Here is a 24,469-nt window from a genome sequence, read left to right on the forward strand (position 1 = left end):
ATCTCAACTTCCACGTTTCATGAACATTGAGAGTGCACATTTATGTATTTATCTGTGCTTTTCCTAGTTTCACCTGACCATTTAGGGCAAAGTCAGGTGAATTTTCCCACACAAAAGAAAAAGATATTTTTGGGTTTATCTACAGTATATGTGAAGGTTTCAAAGACATTTTTTTAAGGATCTGTAACCGTATACACCATAGATTATCTGTGCAACAAAAACTAAATTTTTAATTTAAATTTTTGTGGGGAACCTGTTTTGGCCTTCTCTTCTGATGCAAAGGGTGACTTGTCTAATTATTATATTTTGCTCTTGTGAACAAATATTTTTTTAAATACTTCACCATCACTAAGCACAGAGTACACACTTCATGGAGCTACTTATCACAAGCAATACAAGGATAATTCTAGAAGTACCAGACCCAACAAAGAAAACAAAAATTTTGGAAAAATTGTATTTTTCTACATAATCTCATTTCAGCTCTGAACACTTTTCCCAGCGATGTTTAATAAGTTTATACCCTTTTTATAATAACAACTGTCTTGCTCCTCGAAATAGCCATTTACTACCGACATCCCTTATTCACAGTTGGAAAATCTTTGACCACCAAGCCATTTTTTCAAGTTTGAGAACAGAAAATAATATGAGGGGGCTACATCTGGCAAATAGGGTGCATGAGGTCGTAATTCAAACTTTAATTATGAATTTTGGCCATTACCATTTGGCAATAATGGATTTGTGAGGTGGTGCATTGTCTTGATGAAACAACACTTCCTTCTTAGCCAAATGCGGCCGCTTTTGCTTGATTTCTTCGCTCAAACGTTACAATAGGTTAGCATAATACTAACCGTTGATTGTTTTTCCTTTTTCATGATAGTCAATTAAAATTATCCCACGCACATCCCAAAAAACCAATGCCATGACCTTGCTTGCAGATGAAATGGTCTTCACCTTCTTTGGAGGCAGTTCTCCCTTTTGAACCCATTGTTTTGATTGTTCTTTTGTCTTGGCGTGAAGTAATGGACCCATGTTTCATCCATGGTTATGAAAAGGTGCAACAATTCTGCTTTGTTGCAGCGAAACTTCGCTAAAACACTGAAGTGAAACCTCGTCATGACACTGGTTTTGCTCGAGTTTGATCTTGCACACAGCTTTCTCGTGTACAAATTTTCAGTTAATATACAATGAACTGCACTTTTTCAATTGCCTGCCTATATCTGCTAGCTCGCGCACTTTCAGTTGACGATCATACTGTATCACTTTGCGGATATTCTTCGCCATTTTTCGAGTCATCACCTCATTTGGTCGACCAATGCGATGCTTGTCTTGACAGTTCGTATGGCCTCATTTAAACTCTGCTACCCAATATTTTACCGTTGTGAACAAAGGAGCAGACTCACCCAGAGTAGAATCCAGTTCAGATTTTATATTGATTGGGCAATTGCCTTTCAAATAACAGTATGGTATCATAAAACGATGACCGATTTTCTCCATTTTCACAAATTCACTGGAAACGTCCACTATTGATGGCTGCCAAACAATTACTAAACAACGTAGCATCTTCAAACTTGAAGCATATGCCCTTTAAAGATTGTGTACTTTCTAATACAGTAATATTTTTCAACCAACCACCACCATCTTTAGGTCAGGCCAGGTATTTATGGGACCACCCTCGTACAATTTACCCCATCAACATACTTTTGCTGAAGCACAGTTTTTCACCATATTCATTGCACATGTCAACATCATCATCAGAGTCACATAACCATGTTCAACTCCTCCTGATGATAAAACATTGAGAGTAATACATAGCATATTCCACCATTTACGTGGGCGGTTCAATAAGTACCCGTGTTAGAAATGAAGAAACGATTTTTTCAAAACAATTTTTTTATTTTTCAACATAGTCCCCTTTTATAAAGATAAACTTCTCCCAACGTTCCGGCCATTTTTTTAACCCCTCCAAGAAATAGGATTTGTCGAACTCTCCAAAATACACGTCTCGGCGATAACTTCCTTGTTTGAGCTTAATTTTTTCCCGTGAGCCATTTCTTCATGTTAGGGAATAAGAAAAAGTCGCAGGGAGCCAGATCGGGTGAATTCGGGGGGTGAGGCAGGAATTCATAACGTAGTTCATGCAGTTTTTCGAAGTTGACAGCCGGATCAGCTTTTAAAAATCCAAGAGGATGATGCCATTTGCATCCCAAAAAACCGTTGCCATGACCTTTCCGGCCAATCGGACCATCTTCGCCTTCTTTGGAGCAGATTAACTGGGAGAAATCCATTGTTTTGATTGTTGCTTAGTTTCTGGTGTCTAATTTAGAATCCGGGTTTCATCAACAGTGATAACTCGATGCAAAAACACCTTTGGACCTCGCTTAAATTGTTGCAAGCACTGCTTCGAAGTTGACAGCCGGATCAGCTTGTTGTCCATCGTGAGCAATTGCGGCGCCCATCGGACCAACAATTTTTTCATTGCCAACTTATCATGTAAAATATTTATTGCCGTTCCGGTCAACACACCCACGGCCTCTGCTACTTGGCGCACTTTCATTCGTCGATCTGCGAGAATCATGGCGTGGACTTTTTGAATGATTTCCTTGGTAACCACGTCTGCCGGGCATCCTGGTTACTCCTCATCTAAAACACATGTTCTCCCACGTTAAAATTCGTTGAACCAATATCTAACTGTGGTCATAGATGGCGAAGTGTCCCCATAAACAGCATCCTAATTTGCTTTTATCTCCTCGCACATCTTCCCATCCAAAAACAAAAAGCGAATTACCGAGCTATACTGCTCTTTTTCCATCTTAGCGAAAATCACGAAACACGTCTCACTCAAATGGCTGCCAAATCCAAACTAACCTTTAAATCAGTCTGAAATTTGTTTCACCGTCGTTTGATAGATGGCAGCACACGATGATAACACACACTTCCCTCAGGAACGCCCTTTGTCGTCAAACACGGGTACTTATTGAACCGCTCTCGTACCTGTTGGCTGGCAGGTAAAGGGAGAGATGCATCACCAATCTATCTAAATTTAATGTTTGTGATTGGCTTGAGTTGTTGACGTGAGATCACTGTTATTGTGGCTTCCAGTCTTCAGCAAGTAGAATGAGATCAAATGCACCTTCTGGAGTGGCCAATGAATCAAATGGAGCAATTCCCGAGACTTAAATCCAGAAATCCGATTTGCAGTAGTACCTGCTTTTCCCAAAGCTTTAGCACAAAGTCAATCAAATATTACTCAGTTTCCTGTCCATATCCGATGCCATCCATGAATGAAAAGCTTAATCGAAGAGTCTTGAGAAAAAAATTCTGTCCAATGCCACAGCGGCATTGTGGCCCCACCAGTGTTTTGTGTCAAGGTAGAAACACTCTAGAAACTATACCACTCTGTTTGCAAGAATCTTGAATGCCAGCATCACTGACACGTGAAAAGTGCCCATCAAGAATGATGAAAACTTAACCTCGAGATTTCCTGGGAAACACGATCTTTTAGCTAAGCCATGAATATTTCTGATGTAACATATGTCAATCCCAATGGAATGTCATCTTCCAATCCTTACTTTTTATTGACACCTCTGAAGAGCCAAAATAGACGTAGAAAATTCTCTTAGTCAAGGGAGGATGAAAATACCCTCTGACATCATGCAAGAACTGAAATAGTTTCTCTTTTAAGGTCAATAAGTGCACTTTTTTTAAATCACCTTCTTGCGAGAACATGCCCTCGTTTGTTATTGAGTTAGAGACCTGTCTCATCTGTGGCATGACTTAATTTTTGAATCAAATTATTTGCGAAAGGAGTCTCATGAAATAAACTGAAATATTTGGAGACCTCTTCATCCCTTAGGTTCTCGTAGGTTGGAGATTCATCCCTTAGGTTCTGTTCTCAGAGATACTTTCCTTATTGTTATTCCAGGGTTACATCTCACCAAAGATAATAACCATTTTTCCCGGCACACCATTTGTCAACACAGAAACAATGTTTAATCTTCATATTCTTGGCTTGTTTGGATATCGGATTTGCATTATTTCTGATTAATACCAAACACATTGCTGTTGCTCAGTTGGCGAGACCAATTACCAAATTCACTTCATCATAGGTTATGATTTAAAAACCAAAGTCAACCGTCTCAATGGAAGAACCCAGGAGAACCAAGACCGAAAAAAGCACGCCAAGTTTGATCAAATGTCAAGGTTTTGCTCACTGCTTTCTTCCTTTACCGGGGGGTAGTGCATCAGGAATTCTTACCATTACTTTGTACGATCAATAAGGAGTATTATCTTGAAGTTATGCACCGTTTGCGAGAAGCAATACTAAAAATATGTCCCGTATTGTGGAAAAACAATTCATGGCTTTTCCATCATGATAATGCACCTGCTCACTCATCATTGCTTGTGAGAGATTTGTTGGCCAATAACAACACCACAATAATAATGCCTCAGCCACCATATCCACCGGATTTGGCCCCCAGCGACTTTTCCCTGTTCCCAAAAATGAAAAGACCAATGACAGGACGGACATTTGCAACGATTGAGGAGATAAAGACGGCATCGCTGGAAGAGCTCAAGGCTATACCAAAAAGTGCTAATCAGAATTGCTTGAAGGATTGGAAAAAGCATTGGTACAAGTGTATTATATCTGGGGGGGAATTACTCTGAAGAGAACAACTTGAATATTGAAGAATAAATAAATGTTTTTTCATTTAAATATTATGTCACTTTACTTTTTGAACACACCTTGTACGCCCTTGAAACTATCTTCATTCTCAGAGGCAGGATGAAATTTTAGCATACTTAATTCTCTCGGCAACAATTCTCAGTTGCAAGTGGGTCCTCTTCACGGATGGGGTTGCACTGATATGACGTGCATTATTCATTTCACAAATTTTATAAGAATATTCATTTGCACAAATACGTAAAACAAACGTAAAACAAACTATGAACCATTTTATTCATGAATATTAAAATAATAATAGTAGGCACTCCTGAACACTGATAGGTTTATTACTGTTCCTAAAAACTCCTCTTGCCTAAGATTGTTTTCCCAGATCTTCATATTTTATACCATTCCCCCTTCACGCAGTCCACAATCCCCGTTTCTCCGCTCCGTCTCACCGGCTAATCCAAAATTTATTTTCCCTCAATAGCAGCATTCCATTACTCCTTACCCACTCACATTTTCTGCATTCATTACATTTCTACCAACAATACCTCTTAGGCCCTACCATATCCACGTAACAAATACATGTCTTCATAAAATAAAAGAAATTTTGAATAATAACCTGCAGTAATGCAATTATTGTCTGTGTGCTACTCTTTTAACTTATGATATTAAATATTCACCACATGGCAACTTTTCTGAAAATCATAGGGAAAGCGAATGGTTGATTATATGTATAATTGCTGTAGGTAATAATATTCTTGATATGTGACTATTTATCATGATAGTCAATCCTCCCAAAAATTGCAAACAGAATGTATCAGAAGCGTCAAACGTGCTGATGCACAGTATCATTTTGTGAGAGAAGCTGTGGAGGCTAAGAATATTGACCTTCAATACGTTGCAACAGAGCATATCATGCAGATTTGCTTGCTAAACCACTTGACGGGCCTGGAACTGAGAAATGTGTTAAGGAGCTCAAATTGGGCCTCCAAAGTTGTGAACTTGTGTTTATAACACATTCAAAGAACTGTGGGAGATGCCACAACAGTATCTTCAACAGAGTCATCAGCTAATGTGCATTAATATGCAACAATTTAAAAGAGTATATATCAATTACCTAGATCTTGTGCTTGTGCTGACTTGTGTTTATAAAATAGAGATGAATGTCTATATTCTTAATGCATCAGTATCTAGATTAAGGTGGTGCGCTGGAATATGGTATCATTCTTACCAATCATTTATAATCTAGTTACTGATGTTATCAATCTATCATATTCATTTTATATTGTTCCTCTTCTGTTTTGGTACGAATGAAAGCCCATGAGAATTAAGCCCCAGTACCTTCTGGTACCTCCTAGAATGCACTTTTTTTGGTCATTAGTTCCATGGTATAAATACCATTTAACATGAGAAAGTAAAAGATGCTCACATCTTCCTTTCATTTCCATCATTCCTGATGTTCCTGCTGCTTAACTAATGACATTCAACTGCTGGTTTAAGAGTCTAATCTGCACTCAATTCAATTGAAAATTATTTACTTACTATTAACCATTGTTTCATTTTACATTTTTTTGCCTACTTACTTTCTCATTTCAAACTAATGAAAAAATTATTTTAAAAAGAAGTGAAAAAATTAGGGAGAAAGTTATGACGCATTGCCAACATTGGAAATTAAAAAAAAATGAATTTGATCCAAAACTCTAAACAAAATATTTCATGCAGCACATAAAGATATTCACTCACCTCTGGATGAATTTTAAATTCCATTAAGATTATTTAATTGACTATGTATGCTGATGTACTGCCATAAATAAGATATACTTAAACATGTAATTACTATCACAAAATAAACTTAATTTGCACCAATATAAACACTCATTCTCACTCAATACACACATTATTCAATATTAAACCATAACAGGGTCTTCTACTTACCAAAGGTTTAGCATGTATTGCTTGTTTGCTTTTCAGTCTCCAAGGCAAATTTTATCATTGCTGTGGGAAAATAGAGTTTGCACCAGGCTGCCTAAGTACATTCATCTCCTCCTAACAAGCATCTATAATGTAAAATAATTACAATTATATTAATGTTGAATAGAGTATATGGCTACATATATATATTGAAAATATCTTTAGCAAGACTAAATGCCTTATGATTAGTTGAATTCAAGAAAATCAATGGTATCTTTATTATGCACAGACACAATTAGCTATCTCCTCTTGTCTTCAGATTTATTGCATTGATTGTGAAATAAGACCAGGAGGGAAAGCAGAAATCAAGAAGTCAACGATATGGAAACCTAAAAATTGACTATTAGTGATGATGGATATTTTTACTTTAATGAAAATAACAAGAAATAAATATTCAATTGTTCCTGGCTCATTAAATTAAATTAACAAGAAATAAATAACTATAAAACATCAACTAAAATGATAGTAAACCATTTTCCATTTTCATCAGTTTATGCCAAAACCACTCCCATGGCTTTCTAGCAAAAACATTGCTATACATTTTCCATTTAATTTAATCATATTCTGCAGCCTAATTGGGCAATCAAAACGATATGATATTAACAGGAATGAAAAATGAATGGTAACCATGAGTCTACGAGTATTTCCCAGTTTATTAGTTGATTACATACTTTTTCTCAATAATTAGATTGTTACTGTACTTAATAAAATACCTGTAAACAATTATTTGTGTTTAGCATTTGAATATATAGGAGAAATAACCCACTGTTACATAAATTTGGGCCACATTATACATTGAATACATTTTTTTCATGATGCTGAACCATTTCACAATCACAATTCTTTTAGAATGTCAGTGGGTGAGCTTATAAAAAAGTATTTACCATTTCTTGTGAATCAACTTTAATTTTATTGGGCTTATAGTCAATACTGTGGAAGTTATCAGCATGTTAAGCTATAGAAGGTCCATTAAAAATAGTATGGATGCCATTACATTTCAATTTTTCATTATATACCCAAAATATATTATTACATAACAAATGGAAAATTGAGAATTCAACATAATGGTTACTTAACCATAATATTAGTGATGTCTTAGGGAAATCCATAAACACAGTAATCAACCCGAAGGTTGGTTTGGTAGGTGATGGTAGAGTTTACCCAGTACTTAGACCAATGGCGTGTGAAATTAACACATTAGCAGGGCATTTCCTCGGCATCTTTGGTTAAGAGTAGGCTAATGCTGATGCTGGTTTCTCCCCACCCTATATCCTTTCCTGTCCATCCCATATGGCACAAATTACCTAAGCTGTCCACCCACTACCCTAAAACTACTACTATTGTACTACCACGACCCCAACTTAAAAAACCAATATAAAAATTAACTGAACTTCGCAACATAGTTAGAAACGTAAGATTTTTTATTTGCCACTCAAGATGATTTCTAATTTATTTTGACAGTAAAATTAACCTAAATTTCATGTTGAGCAGTGAACTATGAATGATGACAGTAGCTAAAAAGAGATGGCAATCATAATGATTCCGAAGAAATGTTAACTTATTTTAAGCAGATCTTAAAATAAGATATTTATGGTAAGTGATATTTTTTCAAAGAGAATCAAACAGCTTTCTCAACAAATTCTCAGTATTCATTGGACATTAAGCATTTCACCCAGCATGGAACACGAGGAATAACACTGGCAAAATAGAAAGAAACGGCTAATGGTTTCTTGAAAATGGTACCTTTAAAATATACTTAATATTAGATAATTTACATGATTCACAAGCTTGGGAGCATATTTCCAGTCATTCAGGAATTTTGGGAATGATTACAAACAAATTTTTTAACACTTTTCTGACACAGGTCATAAGGAATGAGAATAATATTCTCCGGTTTGAATGAGACTTATAAAAGTTGGGATAATAGGTTGGTAATTTAAATCCCTTTCTGAAAATTCAACAGAAAAAAAAATCTTAATATTGAAATGCTGGTGTGGCACTTGGCAATTAGAATTACACTGAAAAAGTTATGGGTGATAAATTTTTGAAAAAGAGCAATTCTCTCCCGATCACCTACTTAATCAGGAACACCGAAATGGAATGTGTAGACTCAATTAAATACCTAGGCATTACCCTCACTCCAGGGTAGAATTACCACCTCTCCCGGGTGCAACACATACGGGGAATATGAGGACAAGCTAACAAAAAATTATGATTCATGAGAAGGGTAAATATGATGAAAAGGTCAAAGAGAAATGTTATCTTTTGCAGGCTAGGCCTCATCTGAAATATGCTGCAAGTAACATATGGGATCCTCACGAAGTTGGATTGATTGCCAAATTGAATCGCACGCAGCGTACAGCAAATAGGTTTGTGAAATAATCTTATGATATACTTAGTATCGTATTCAAAATATTAGAGCAGCTAGGCTGGGAATCACTCACAGAGATAAGGTAAAATCACAGATTGAAGCTCTTTCAATTGATTGGACGGATGTCTCCTTCGCAGTGATGCTGAAAATGTACTATCACCCCAATCTAACTACGGCAGGAGAGATCATATCAATAAAATTAAAGACATTAAGGGAAGAACAGATAGATTTAAGATGTCATTTTTTCCACTACAATAAGGGATCATAACAAAATTTTCCGACCACAGTAGGGTCATTTTTGGGTTAGAATCTATCTGGTGTAAAATCTCCTGCCACACACCCTATCCGTGGCTAGCAAGGTACATAAATAAATCAAATAAATAAAAATATGTTACATCTGGGTAATATTTCTGGAAAAAAATATCACCCAGATTACTCCCCAGCCAAAAGTCAGCTGTTCCTCCCGCTAACTTTCTGCTTCGATGCTTTCATCAATTTTTTTGCCTAAGTCAAATTCCACCCAACAATGTCCTCATTTCTCTCACCACATATAAAATGTCTTAATTTGCTTTCCTCTCTTTTCAACTTATTCCCATCTGAAAAGTCTTTGTCTATGCTCATACTCAAAGGATTTGGTTTTAGAATAAATAGTCTACAGTTCATTAACAATAAAAATAGATGGCTGGGCAATGGAGGGTATCATCCAATGTCTAGCACTACACGACGTAGTGGACACACTTAATGCATCTAGTTTTTTTCTTGTTTCCAAATGGCATTACTTCCACCACAGTTCTCCAATTTTCTTCTTAACTCTCAGGAACACCCTGGGCTAATTAGTAGTAACAGACCTTCTCTTGTGAGACATTTCATTTGTCCTAAAACTGATTCAACTTGGCTATGAATAGAATTAGTGTCATTTGGTACAAAACTACATTAGGGCAAGCAATGAGAATTAAGAGAAAATTAGTAATTTCTTTAATGTTGAAATATAATTACATTTTTTTCCAAAATTTTTGAGATTTCTTTGTTGGGTCGGGTACTCCTGGAATTACCCTCATACATATGTGAACTCTCCAACTGTTGCAATTTTTGCTCCTTTACTAGGAGAAGGTAAGTAGCTAATGAGTGTTTCTCAATCGAATTAATATTCAAAAGTGCATTATAAAAGGTACTGATGTAAATTGGCAATAACTGCCACAGAATAAATAAATTAAAACGAGGTGCCATGCTTCCAGTAATAAATCTTTTACTTTAATCAAGATATTCCAAAAAATTGGTTGTTCTCTAATAACTATTGACATGTTAATTTAAGAATTAGAGAGATGAAGTAGCTCGCGTACTGGCTTCCCATGCCAAGGGCATGGGAAGATGAAGCACAGGTTACCAGTGTTTCATAACTGAACTATTTGGTATCAATGAATGACCCATAAAATAAGAGTTAACACTTTCCAATGGAAAATCCCTTGCATATCATTCTTTATGTTCCAGTTCCACATTGCACTTAAATATTTTCAATTTGTCTACAGCCTAAACCACATGGTGTCCCAGCTCCTACTGATATATCATTCAGAGCGAAAGTTAGTAATAACTGCTCTATTTGTGAAACTAACCAGATCTTAAATTTATAGCTCAACCAAAATTAGAATGCGTTTCATTTCCAAAGTGAAGTAAGATATTACATTTCATTTCACGAAATAGGTTAATAGAAAGACAGGCTACTTAGTTTATTTGTTAGTGAAGCATTGCAATATGATTTTTGAATTATTCTTCAACATAAGTCGCAAGTAATCTTAATGTAAGTAGCAAGAATCATTTTCATATTACTAAGATTGTTCACGAGTTCCAAGAGAGAAGTGTATAAAAATTGGAAAACATCAATTAGATTGAAATAACATGAACTTCTAAAAATAGCACTTAGTAGGCCACTTTCATTGGCTTGAGACCTATGATGACAAATAATTATTTCCTTTACTTCACCCTGAAACAAGAATGAAGAGCCCCCAATTTTCCTACAGAGAGCATATGATATTTAAAGCTCAACATCTAATAACACCAACAAGAATTAATTTTCTTATGCACTACTTCATTAAAAATAACAAGACTGTAAAACTCACAATGTAAAATTCGGAGTCAAAAACTATACAGATAGTATTAATTTTTATTGTGGAAACATTTATCTTGAAGAACTTCGATGAAAGTAACGTCCTGAATCAATAATTCACTTCACATAAATCAAGGCTATTACAATGGATTGGTTCTCAATGGATTTCATGCACTATGGTAGAATCCACTCTTTATTGTCCTTTTCAGAATACAATTTCATACTCAGGTCCTAGATAAAAACGTATTCCCGATAGATCTTTCTTCTAGTTTGTCCCGTCGAAATATTAGTATTCCAATAGTGTGAAGGACAATGAGGGCTGGGCAAAATAAGACATCATCTCATAAACATCGTCTGTTATTATAAAATTACTAGGGACTAGCAGAGGATTGGAAGGAAGAGAGCAATATCCGCCTGATACCCACAAATCTTTGAAGCTGGTAGTTTAAACACATGCGTCCATTGACGATTATAGCATTAACATCTCAACCCCCACCGTCCAGTCACAGGTCCTCAAGTATATCCAAATGCAATAAGATGTAACCAACAGTCTTTCCATGACTTTTTCTTTTTTTGTCATTAAGCAATGCAAACGTAAGGCAGAATTAAACTATTCTTTTGCTGTTAGGGTCTAGAAAGATTACAATCGGATGAAATCATATAAAAGACGGATTTTTTGTCTTACATTTATTTATTTAAGCGATGAAGCCTACTATCATTCCAATGATGACACCAGACTGGCCAAGCCGAATAAAATACTTGCCAAGTAACATCATATTACTTAATAGTCTCCAATTGCTAGTTATTCAGGTATAAAATAAAAGTAACGAGGAGGATATTCAAGAAGCCTTCAAATAATTTGACCTTAGTTTATGGGAGGGAGATCCGCTACTTATTAGGTCAAAAAATATCTCTACTACAGCGAGTGACTTAACTAAGTACCAGTTTGTAAATGTAAAGGGTTTCGATTTTACTGAAAACAAGTACAGTGAAACTGACTCGTTCGAAATTTTGTCGTGTTTCACCATAATTTATTCCTTACAGCTCACCGTTGAAACATCGCAACAAAACAGGTTTCAATTCATTAGCATCTTCATTATACCAAATACAGAAAGAAATCTCGCCATCTCACCTGATTAAGATGTCAATGCATCGAAACCAGAGTCGTATAATGCTTCTAAATTGTGGTTCGTTAAGTCTTCCAGAAACACATTAAATAAGCGATGCTTTAAGAAGATACTTTACAAAACTGTGGTTTTACTAATGGGAGAAATATTGCGGTCACTCTTTCAAAATGAATACGAAATTACTAAAACTACCGCATTACAGTCAACAAAGACATAAATTAATATGCCTTATGGGGAGATATTAGTGAGGAATACACTTTCACCGTCCCTTGGATATTTATTTCACCATTAAATAGGGTATAAGATTACATAATACAAATACCACTCTCATTCTAAGATTTAAATATGCCCGTATGCTCATTTACGATAAATTCCCAATGGATGTCAATGCAGTTTAAAAAACAAGGATTCCCAATGAACGTAAGGGCAAGGTTTGTTTTCGGGTAAATGAAGAATTAAATGTATGCATATACCTAATGAGACGCATAAGTTGTGCATTTTCAGTGACTGACTTTCAGTCAATTCATCAAATGTTTCCGAAGAACTGAAATCCTATTTGTTGTGATTACAGTGGTCTCTTTCTACTGACGGCCATTAAAAACTACCAGTAATTATCTAATATAGAAAACATTGTATATTCATCTCCGCCAAAAATCTACCAGGGTTTGAAACATCGCTACTGAGAGAAACTACTTTTTAGTTACACAGATATATTTATTTTAAGGACCAATGAAACATAAAATGAGTGAAAACGGCGTCCAATGAAATACAAGACTTCCAGAAAAAATCACTACTGTGCACACACTGAATTTCGTGGTTATTGAATAGCAGCATTTACGAATACGGTTATCTGCATTTCCTTATGCTAATCCAACCAATTAAAATATTTCCCATAACAGTATAATTTACACAAACTAACCAAAAGCCACTAATTATTCCCAAAGTAAGAAAAAATTGAATCCTTGGAACAATTTTTTACAGTGAATTACGAACGTTACCGTTGAGCGTATTTGTTTCCCTTCAAGTTACGGCCAATTTTAATTTCAACGGCAAAAACTAACTTTTCTATCGAATCCGTAATAATTTTATGATCAATAATCACATTTTTTACCCTATTTAGCGCAGATTCATTTTTTGTTGAAAAAATTCTCTATTTATCAAATATGCTAATTTTACTATTAAATACATATCTTTCGTCAATTTACTCAATTTCACGCTAATTCCCGCGTGAAATTCCCCTAACGCGACGTAGAATCCGATTAAATCCGTATCTCACGCCTCAACACTATCATCAAACGATTAAAATTCCATTAAGCCAATTTTTTAACCTCCATGATACAAATGGTGGGATAAAAGAATCCATTTTAAGTATCAGCCGTAGAGTAGAACTACCCATCATCGTGCCTTCCCATCTTAAGAAATATTACTCCGGAAATGCTCTTCGTTAAATTTTGAAAATAAATTTTTTGACAAAAAGTTATTCGCGTGAATAAAATCTCCGTATTCATCATCCTCCCACGTTTTTTACATCCATTTTTTTCACCGGGCCCATCACTTCCATGTAGGAAATGGAGGGCCTCACAGATGAAGTGCTTTCCCCACCGCCTCTTATTGAAATAAACTTGCGCGTGACATTATGCCGTATATTCACGGATGCGTCAACTTCGGAAAAGTTTAAGTTAACACGAGAAAAATAAACGCGTTCCGTTAGGGAAATTAAGAAACAAAGATTATCCCGATGACTTTCAATCAAAATAGGTGGTACGTTTCATTGGTCTCGTAGAACGCTGACATCATGCGTGAAAAAAGCATCCCATTAAAAAAGTGAATATACAATCGATAAAAAGGAATGAAGACAGGAATAATAATAATAATGCTACATTATGCGTGTTAAGGCTATTTCGAAGCACAAGCTGACGGAAAAATGTTTACACCATTAAAAGATTATTGGTTGTTACAAAACACTTTAATATCGAATTTGAATGGTGGTAATTTGCGTACTCCGTAAAAAATGACCTTATTCCTTAATCTTGAATTTAGAACAATAAAACGTGCAAGCTCAAGCGCAGCTTGGGAATAACGACCTCTAAGATTTGTACAACGTACCTCGTTCGCCAAGGTGAGATAAAAAGTTGTGTTGACTGAAGAGCGGATACAATTTTTTCGTGTGTATACAATTAACTTTTTCTTTCCAACATGGATGCCTTTTTTAGTTCCGTCTTCCAATCGCAGCACGGCGCTTGTCGTCAGGGATTCGGCGCATGTCGGCTAGCGTATTTTCGTACCTGGGTACGCGAAAATTTAGTTTTCCAGACATGTCGCGCATTTGAACGGCAGTGGGACTGCGACCCGCCATAAAGGGTGTTGAAATTGTTCCTGATATGGATAATTGTAGTGAAATAAGCCATTGGACATGTATGACGTCGTCCATAGCTGAATGATTCAGCTAGACGCACCAGCTAAAAGATTAATCTCCCTCGTTAATTTATATACCATTTATCTAATTTCCATAATTCATGTAATCTGTTGCCACTGAGAAAGATATTATAAACGATGATACCATTGGATCCTTTAGTTTCTTGACCATTTGTGTATGGCTGAAGTCTGATTCTGTAGGTATTGCCTGAGCCACAATTTCACGGCATCATAAACGGTTATACATATGTGTATTTGTTGATATACTCATCAAAAGTGCCTTGATAATACTTGGTTCATAATTGCTTTGGAGTGCCAAATAATAGGAAGTGGTTGATAAAGTTCTATCAAGACTGAACAGTGGTAGTGGAAGTACAAATTAGTCATGAAATCATCGAGTATAACTGGGAGACAATGGGTTGGACCTCTACGTTCTTATTTTTGGTGGATCCTTGGCTCCGTGTGTGCTCCTATAGCTATTCCAATGCTTATTTATCGCCTTTTATGTTCATATCGTTGGAGAAGGAACGTAAGAAGTCTCCAGAAAAAGGTAATTGCCAACCTTCTGAACGAAATTACAAATCATCAATTCTATAAAAACAGTCGATTGAATACATTTCAATTAGAACCTGCAGTAACGTCATAGTTTGTGCAACCTTAGTTTTCGCGGAGAACAATGACTCTTACAACTTTTTATCGAAGTGCAATTTGCTAGGGACATTAGCAATTCATGTATGAGATATTGACATTTTTGAGCAATTACTGCAAGCATTGCGTGTGGAGAGGGCATTATTTGAATCTTCTTCATTTCCATGTTTAATAGGTGGTTTTGATTACGGGAGCCAGTTCTGGATTAGGCGAGGCCCTGGCCCATTCATTTTATTTGCGAGGCTGCAAGTTGATTTTGGCTGCGAGAAGAAAAGATGAGTTGGAAAGAGTGAAGCAAGACCTCCTGAGGCTGAAACGTCAGGTAATGAGCCTTTTCTTCCCGTAGTCTTAACATTTTGCTAATTTTACTAAGTTTCTTAAAGTTTTATCTGGTAATATGCAGGCTACTACATTATTAATACTAACACAAGGAAGAAACATGTACTGTTACTCCAATTATATTTATGAAACGGAGGAATTAATGTAAGAGTACATAGTTATATTATGTGTGTTGTTCCTGTGGCATTTTTTTAAAAGATTCATTTTTAAAATGCTCATGCTTGGATTATGAGATAATCTTAAGTAGCAGAACTAAATTATATTGAGCTAAATTTCATAACACAGACCATTTGTCTGTCAGAGGAATTATTTTCTGTAGGCTGTTTTTCTTTGTCTCGTATGCATATATAATGTGAGCAAACAATACAGTGAAGGTACTGGGGGTTGATTTTTTATCAAAGTTAGGCTCTCGTGATAAATTTGGTCAGTGGTTTTCAGGGCACTGAAAGTATATAGATGCAACATAGGCTAATGAAGTGTATCAATTAAGAACATGTGGAATGCTTATTTATTTTTCCTATTGAGTAATTGTTTCCCAGTTTTAAAGTTTTGAATTTGATAAATTTATTGATTAGTTTGGATATTGACATGGACGACTCTTCTGTTTCCAAAGTACCACCCCATCATAGAATGTAAGACATAAAGGGAACATAGTTGTTCAAAAAGGCTGGATTGTCACTCGGTAATGGTGTCCCGTGATAAGAGCATTCTCTTTGATTGCAGACCTTACAGCCCAGATGCTTCAGAATTTAAGTACCATAAAGGTTAGTAGTTATGTTTTTATTAGAATGATTTTTTCCTCATCCAGAATCAGAAATTAGAAAGTTAGCTCAATAAGAATCAGTTTGCTTAATAGTGTGACAAATTGTCCTGTTAGTTTTGAATATAATCAAATCATTGAAAAAAAACAGTCTTTAAGTTAAATAAGCTTAAATGATGTCTTTATTTTTGTATCCAGGTGTATAAAGAGGGTTGTGTTATTTTGCATAAAAATGAAAAACTCTGGCTTTAGCGTGGGTAGAATTCACCTTTATTTTTTTTGGCAGATCCTCCCTACAATGCAGCGTAAAAAATTGGCCCCTCGTTCTCATTAACATTAGAAAAAATCAACCATTCACAATTAATGGTAGGATTACATTCTTCTATTGAATGGGCGTTCAGTGGAAGATTGTAATGATTCTATGATGTTTAGTTTGTAGGTATAAACCACAGTTATTGAGCGATATTTAATAGGTGAGGGTAGGTGAGCTCGCCCAGTACTAAGCCCAGCGACACGTGAAAGTCACACATCGTAGTTGGTTAGGGGGCCCGGTTCCTTTGTCTGTGACGTGTGTGGTTTCCCAAAAAGATCACATGGCTTAGGTGAAGCTGAGGGTGACCTGAGGCATTGTTGGGTAATGAACTCAGGCCCTCCAGTTGATAGTCCAGCACTCTATCCACTGGATTTCTATCCCCCTAAACCTTTGAAAATGCTTAAAAGACAAAATCTGTGGCAAATATGCAACTTTTATGTTCTGTGGAAGGATTCGCATATCTAAACAATGCTGAAGAAAGGAGCCGTTCCTATTGTACGGCAATGAATCCATTTTGATCAGTATCATTTTAATCATGGAGGCTAGTTATCAAGATTGTGCTAATCAGTGATACTTTCTTAATCATATCTCCTTAAACGATAATCATTTTGATGTTCTCAAAGTCCATCTCATTAACCAGGGGTTACTAAGGAGCCTATTATGAACTGGGTGATTAGATTAGATCCTTCTGGATTGAAACCATTCTTGCTCAACAAGATAACAATTAGGATGAATATGTTTCGCTGCTCTGAGAATCGCTGCCAAGTTCTTCTCTGTTGCATCGAAAGACTTCAAGCACTTCAAATTTCTAGCTTAAATAGGGGACAGGATGCTCTTCTTCTTACTGGTCTACCTGAAACAAAACCATTCAAAACCCCTCCATTTGCTGCATTAAAAATTTCTTAGAGAAGTCTTGAGGTCGCAACAGTGATCTGCTGCCAAGTTTCTCTAACCAAGTCAATGAAATCAAAGTCAGGTCACGAGTCTGACCAGACAATATTATTGTTGAACAAAAAAGCTCAAAGGGAAGGAAATAGTTTATATTTCAGAGCCACACTCAAACTAATTTCAGCATGCATAGTCTTTGTTCAAATTAAACCCTTATCATAATGGTGCACCATCTCACTGTCATAAAATGTTTCCGACTCTGACTTAAACAAATCTTTCATGCCTGCCTGCAATTCCACTCTGTAATCAAGGCAATGTATTTCGAACCAAGCCCTTCAATGAGGAAGCAATTGGTAGACACTCCGTCAGAACAAGAGATCTAGATTATGTGGTTTATGAGAAGACACCTCTAATGTGGTCGATACCTTCCAAGAGCCCCAGTGTGTGATTGGCCTCGTGCGGGCAGGCAATGTCCTGAGAAAACCTTGGAACTCCATATCCCCAAGGCCTGGTTTTAATGGCTCTTAATGTTTCTGCTAATATCTCTTGGAGATTATTTTTGAACACCCAAAGAATCTATTAGAAACCTCCCTGTCGTCTTTCTTGCTGACTACATTTGCAAACATTTCCTTGGTTTGCTGCTAGAACTTTATGTCCCCACAATGTACTGTACAACAATTCTTGTGCTTCCCCCAACTCTCATTCCAACGTGTTCAAGCAGTGAGTCGCCATCTTTGTTGGCCTCAAGAAATGTCAATGATACTGTTATTCACAGTTTTTGTGGTAATATTGTTGGTGCCACGTGGCCAAAAGTTTATGGTGGCATATCTTCAACATCTACACCTCTTGCAACAAACTCTTTGAAATTTGAGAAAACTCGGGAGAGAGCTGTCCCAAATCTTTCCATTGATTTCCACCACCAGTTCACCACTCGCAATGCTCGATTGCTCACTTTGCTGTTCATTGTGAGCGTTAGTGTGACCATGTTGAAACGTAAGGCGTGACTTGCCCCTACTCCACCTTCTCTCATCATGTTAATTCTGTAATTGCAATAGTTCTGTGGTTTTATTCACCTGCGGAAGGTAAGGCCTTACTTCAAAAATTGCAAGAATTTCTGTTGAAATGCACATTTAACCAACACAGAGTAAGCAAAGCAGATGCCACACAAAGCGCACCTTGCCACAGCTGGAGGCATACTGAATGAGGGGACACACCAAGATAGTGGTGCTTGTCCCACGGCCCCTAGATGTAAGTTATTTTCTAGACAGCCATTGGATGTACCAGATCACATGTAATCTTTCCTTTGTTAGACTTAGCCTGCATTAGAGATTCCAATGGGTAATAACTGGAGATTTCAATTAACTTAAACATTAGTTTTAGTGTCAAGTGTGTGAAATTTGATGTCTTCTCTCTCACTTTCTCTTCACTGAGAAACATTTTTCTGTTTCCTAGCATGATGCCTAAACGTTTTGTGCAAATTGATAATGGCTGGGTTTAATAAGATCTGTCTCTCCGTGGGAAGATACTGCTTTTGTAGTTGTAGTTTTGAGGGGATAGGGGACTGAAAGCTGAGGTCATTTGTACCATTAGAGATGGACCGGAAAGGATGAAGGGTAAAGAGAAACCCGGCATCGGCATTAGCCTGCTCTTTACGAAAGGCGCGAAGGGGTCCGCAGCTTAGCGTCCCATCCGACGGACGGCGTACTCACTCAAAGTGCCCTCCACAAAGCACCTCAAGTAGTGATCAAGATGCCACTGAAAAACATTCGACACCAGCGGGATTTGAACCCAAGCCCTCTGGATGGGAAGCCAGTACAATAGCCACCACACCATCTCGATGCCCGAGATACTGCTTTAGCATATCAATGTAGTACACTTGACTCCAGTATGGTCAAACCCCTTTTGAATAGATACTAACAACATAATCTGTATCGGATAATTGCTGCCCTGCCTCCCCAGATCCCACTCAGCTGACGGCCAGCCTATGTGTCTGTTCAGAAATTAACATAAGGGCGGCATTTACTTCTGGTTCAAGGAACCGCATCACTACTTTCTGATCATTGTAAACTTTCCTTCTCATGTTCACACCTTGCTCCTATGGTCAATCAGGCAGGGAAAACGCGTCACTCATTGTAACTGCCCCTGGGTCCTTTGATGCATGGCATATTTCTTTTCATTTCTTGAATGGTAACACTGCGCAAACACCTAATATTAAAAATAGCTCATTATTTCCCATGGTGTCCACATCAGAAATCCCTTCTGCTCACGTTTTATGGGGATCTTACTCGAATGATCTGACATATATTTCAATATTGGGATAACAATATTTCCTTTCACTCTGTATGTGTCTTCTTCTTCAAAAACGAATTCCACGGATTCCTGCCAAGGCAGCTCTGGTTCTTCTCTCTCCCTTTTCCTCTGCCTTTTGCTTGCCCTGTTCTGAGCCACACTCCCATCCATTCTGGCTCTTGATTTGCTTCCTCGCCTCCTACACTGCTTAGTATTTTGATTTCCTGGCAATTACTTGCCACAATATACTCGCACTGAGCATAGCTGCTTTCTCAAGCACATGTCCAAACTCCTGCAGTTTCCACTTTTCCAAAGGAATTGTAATAGAATTTTCGGTAATGGGAATTATGATGCAAAAATTCATGCATCAGAAGTTTACTTATGACAGAATTTCTAAGATAACATCTATTGATGAGCTGTTATCTTGAAATCCACATATTGTTTTATCTATCCGGCTTCCAAACACAAAAGCTTCCAATTATTATTATTTCTGTGATTCGAGTTCACAACTTAGGATATGATGCATTAAGATGTGGAATTGATTGTCACATAGGATGCTTCCTTAGTAGTCAACAGTCAAAAGCACTCGCAGGCTTTCTTCCCTGTTCATTGTTGTTTGATTTTGTCTCCTTTACCCCTGAATCTTCATCTGGCTTTTGTATCCCTAACTTTTCACAATACCAAAAACTTAATTTTCTGCCTTCCTTGCGGTGTCTTCCTCTTAAATAGTTGATGTATGTTATCTTGATCAGCTAGCTTCTTTGTTAAGGTGATGTTTTTTAAAATGATATTCACTAATCAAAGAAATTCTCTCTGTCTCCAGTGGGACTTTCCTTTAGGATTAACTCGGTTACACTTAAATTAGCGAGCTGTTCACATGATACTGTTCCCGCACCATAAATCCTACCATTCCAGTAATTTGATAATTTATGCACAAAAGCCTTCATGAGTTATTGGTTGGTATTGGAGAGCTGAAAGGCGGCCTAAAGTTTTTAAACTTTTTAATTACTGCAATAAATATGATTCAACATGATTCTAATCATTTTCTTCTTCCACTAGTTCTCTGGCAATTATATTTTCAATGCCAACTGGTATAAGTTCGATATGGTGCACTACCCATTCCCCTTGAGAAAAGCATCCTTTCTGGTTGCCTCTCAAATTAAAACAAATACGAGTTAGTTTAATTTAACTTGGAACCAAAATGTGGCATGACCTCCAATAATTTAAATCTTGATCCTAACAAATATACTTGATACTTTCATGCTTAGGGGTAGCTAGGATTGCTTAATGTATTGGATATTCAGTATAGAAGGTTTAGAATGAGAATAAATGTAAACAAAACAAAGGTTATAGAGTTTTCAAGGAAGAGGAAAGCCAAGTTCAATATTGAATTAGGATATTAAATGAAGAATACAATGTATCTTTCCGCTGTCCTTTATTCACGTACAACTAGATTCAATGCTCAAGCGTCATCATCAGGTACAAATTAAAGGACAGTGGAAAGATACATTGTATTCTTCATTTAATAAACATGAATTTCCACAAAGTTGAGCCGGGAACAATTGAATATTGAATCAGGAGTTTATAAATGTGAACTGTTGGAATAGTTTACAACTCTCAGGCATGTTTCCTCTGAAATGGTGAAAGTAAAAGGGACATAAGAAGGAGAATTGTGTTAGGCGAAGCAGCATTCACAAGGAGGAGGGAATTGATGACAGAGAAGTTGAATAAGGATGTTGAGAAATATCTCATGAAAACTTAAATATGGAGAATTGGTTTTTATAGCACCGATCCATTGCCTGTGAAACAAGACGATATGTGTAGATTAGAGATTTCTGATGTGTGAATGTGGCGAAGAATGGAGATGATGAATTGGACCGAAAGGAAAAAAATGAGGAAGTGGGCGAGGAGAGGGGTTTGTTGGGAGAAATCATAAGGAGGCAGAAAAAATGGATGAAGGGCGTATTGATTGGCAGTTCAATTTTGAAGATTGTAATAGAGGGGAGAATGTTTGGCAAAAGAGGAAAGGGCAGGAAGAGGGTAGGGATGCTGGACGGGATGAAGGGAGGAAGGAAGTACTCGGAGATGAAGAGGGGCTTGCTGCATTCTGTTTTGTTAGGAGACAAAATATTTATTTAGTAGTTGTGTCCATCCAAAACCTACCTTAACCGGTTGATTACATAATGATAATAACAACCTGTTTGAATTGTATAAAATATCATTATAAATTCCAGCATAGGTATTGTCATATTCATTATGAAGTAGCCAATGAAGGTGTCTACCGCATTTGAGTCGGACCTCGCTGCTTCAAGATGCCTCTCAATGCTGTGAATGCTGGCTCTTTTCTCAAACATCTTAAATCCTGTATGGCTTCCGTCAAATACTTCTACTTCAATCATTGATGATCTCCGCATCTTCTTAACGAGGTCAATGAAAATCACTCACGCCTTCTAACAAATGATATTCTTGTTAATCTAATTGCTTTTCATTTATCCTCATGAGAAGCAACCTCACAACATACGAGGGTCATCCGGAAAGTAGTACCCGTTCGTGAAATAAAGACACAAAAGTAAATATTAACAAACATAAAAAATTTTATTTGAAAGAGGATACTTTAAACTACTTCTCAACATAATCTCCAAGCAAATTAAGGCATTTGTCATAACGTGTGACAAGTTTCTGTATTCCTGCTGCATAGTCCTTCGCCGCCAGCTCATTGAGATACGCGAGGGACCCATCTTGCACAAATTTTTGCATAATGCAAATGGTGTTTAACAATTTCATGAACAATTGTTCGAGAAACATTGGGAAAATGCTCACAGATGTCATCAATTGTGACGCGCCGATCGTTCCTCACGAATTCGTCAACTGAGCTCACCAGTTGGTCTGTAATGACAGACGGTCTCCCCGAACGCTCATCGTCGTGTGTGTTCCCCCTCCCCATGTTGAAGTTGCGACACCACCGCCGAACAGACGACTCGTCCATTACATTGTCTCCATACACCTCCTTTAATTGGCGATGAATATCACATGGGCGAACGTTTCTTGCATTGAGGAATTTAATCACTGCCCTCACTTCACAACTGGCGGCGTTCTCAAGTTTTTTAAACATTGTAAACAATCACAGAAACAACACAGGCAATGCTAGCGTCACGCAACTTGGCTCAGAGAAGGCAGACAAGCCACTGAAGCTATCTGACCTCGTCCAGCGGCTACTCGCGTCGTCAGCACTTCATGCGGCACGAACGGGTACTACTTTCCGGATGACCCTCGTAGTTGAGAATATGTAACCATTATTTAGATACACTTGTCACTCCCTTTGAAGTTACATTCTCTGGTGTGCAAATGGATTTGGCCTGTTTGCAAATTTGCCTGTTTTGCAATTTTTGCACAAATTTTCAAATGAATATGCCTGTCGATCATTATATTTGTATGATATTTAAAAATTTCAGTTTAAATGAATAGAAAGTGAAACTAAGTAAGTAAGTAATTTTATTTGCCCAGCAGATTTGTACAATTGTAAAAAACAAGCACAGATATAGGACACGTCAATGTTATATAAAGAAATGATAAATACTAAGTACATGTTTAAATACAAAGAAACTCATGGGACAAGAAGTTCATTAATAGAATAAAACATTTTACAGAGTAAATATTTCTGAAGGTTGAGCTTAAATATAGGCAGCTTATGTTGTGCTTTCAGTTCTTTAGGAAGTTTATTAAAAATCCTGAGGCCCATATGTTTAGGTCCATGGGCGGTGGTACAGGTTCTGACAAAGTTTTGGTGGAGGTCAGCAGAATGCCTTGTGTTATAATTGTGAACGTTGGCATTGGAAAGATAACTAGAGAAGTTGCTTTTGACATACAAAGATGCGCAATACATATACACGCAGGGAATGGGTAAAATTTTCAATTTTTTAAAGAGGGGACGACAGGATGCTGCATGAGTAGCAAAGCAAATAAGTCGGAGAACTTTGCTTGTAAACAGAAAATAAAGAGCTCCTCAAGATATTTAGATAGTTGATTTCTTGATGTTTGATAGTTGATATGGAATAGGAACAGATAAGAAAGAAAATCGAACCTAGTTTAATACTTTGTCCAATAAATATGTGAACTGAGGCCTGAGGCCATAAAAACTTTATTTTGCAAAATTTAGTATACAACGATTTTGTCCCCAGTTCAAAGTGCTCTCCATTTGTTGCTATGCACTTATTCCATCTTCTTTTCCACAATTTACAGCACCCTTTGGAAGCTAACAGTTTCAGGCTTAACTTTGTGGAATTCTTTCATGGTGAGGGTGAAAGAAAGAAAAAGAACAACTTTGCACTTCCACACACTTTTAAACATGCAGCCTTCCATTCCATGTTACACAGAGTATGCAATATCCCAATGTCAACTCACAACAAACACAGAGAACTCCGCATTATAAAACAGATTGCAGTCAACAACGTTTACCCTGAAAACATTGATTGACGACATTTACAACGGAAAACAAACACAAATAGCCCAGAATTTCATGTATCACACATCCAAACCGGACAAGCACCAATGGCGAAGAATTCCTTTCCTTGGCCATGT

The 24,469-nt window shown here is 36.9% G+C and overlaps 2 protein-coding genes across 5 annotated transcripts in view; one reads left to right on the top strand and one right to left on the bottom strand.

Annotated features, from left to right (window-relative positions):
• LOC139696128 (zinc finger protein 497-like) overlaps positions 1-14,442 on the bottom strand; it is a 116,703-nt gene extending 102,261 nt beyond the window's left edge. For all 4 annotated transcript variants that reach the window (XM_071594731.1, XM_071594740.1, XM_071594750.1 and 1 more), the window contains exons 1-2: positions 14,346-14,442; positions 6,605-6,726 (exon numbers count right to left, since the gene is read on the bottom strand). The gene's annotated coding sequence lies outside the window, so the exon portion shown is untranslated. The remainder of the gene's footprint in view (positions 1-6,604; positions 6,727-14,345) is intronic.
• Positions 14,315-24,469, top strand: part of LOC139696150 (dehydrogenase/reductase SDR family protein 7-like) — a 31,825-nt gene continuing 21,670 nt past the window's right edge. The window contains exons 1-3 of the mRNA XM_071594762.1: positions 14,315-14,358; positions 14,453-15,204; positions 15,478-15,624. Coding sequence (XP_071450863.1) covers positions 15,040-15,204; positions 15,478-15,624 — 312 coding nt within the window. The 5' untranslated portion in view covers positions 14,315-14,358; positions 14,453-15,039. The remainder of the gene's footprint in view (positions 14,359-14,452; positions 15,205-15,477; positions 15,625-24,469) is intronic.

The sequence above is a fragment of the Hetaerina americana genome, unplaced genomic scaffold (assembly GCF_022747635.1).
Source record: "Hetaerina americana unplaced genomic scaffold, ioHetAmer1.1.p SCAF_1, whole genome shotgun sequence".
Lineage (NCBI taxonomy): Eukaryota > Metazoa > Arthropoda > Insecta > Odonata > Calopterygidae > Hetaerina > Hetaerina americana.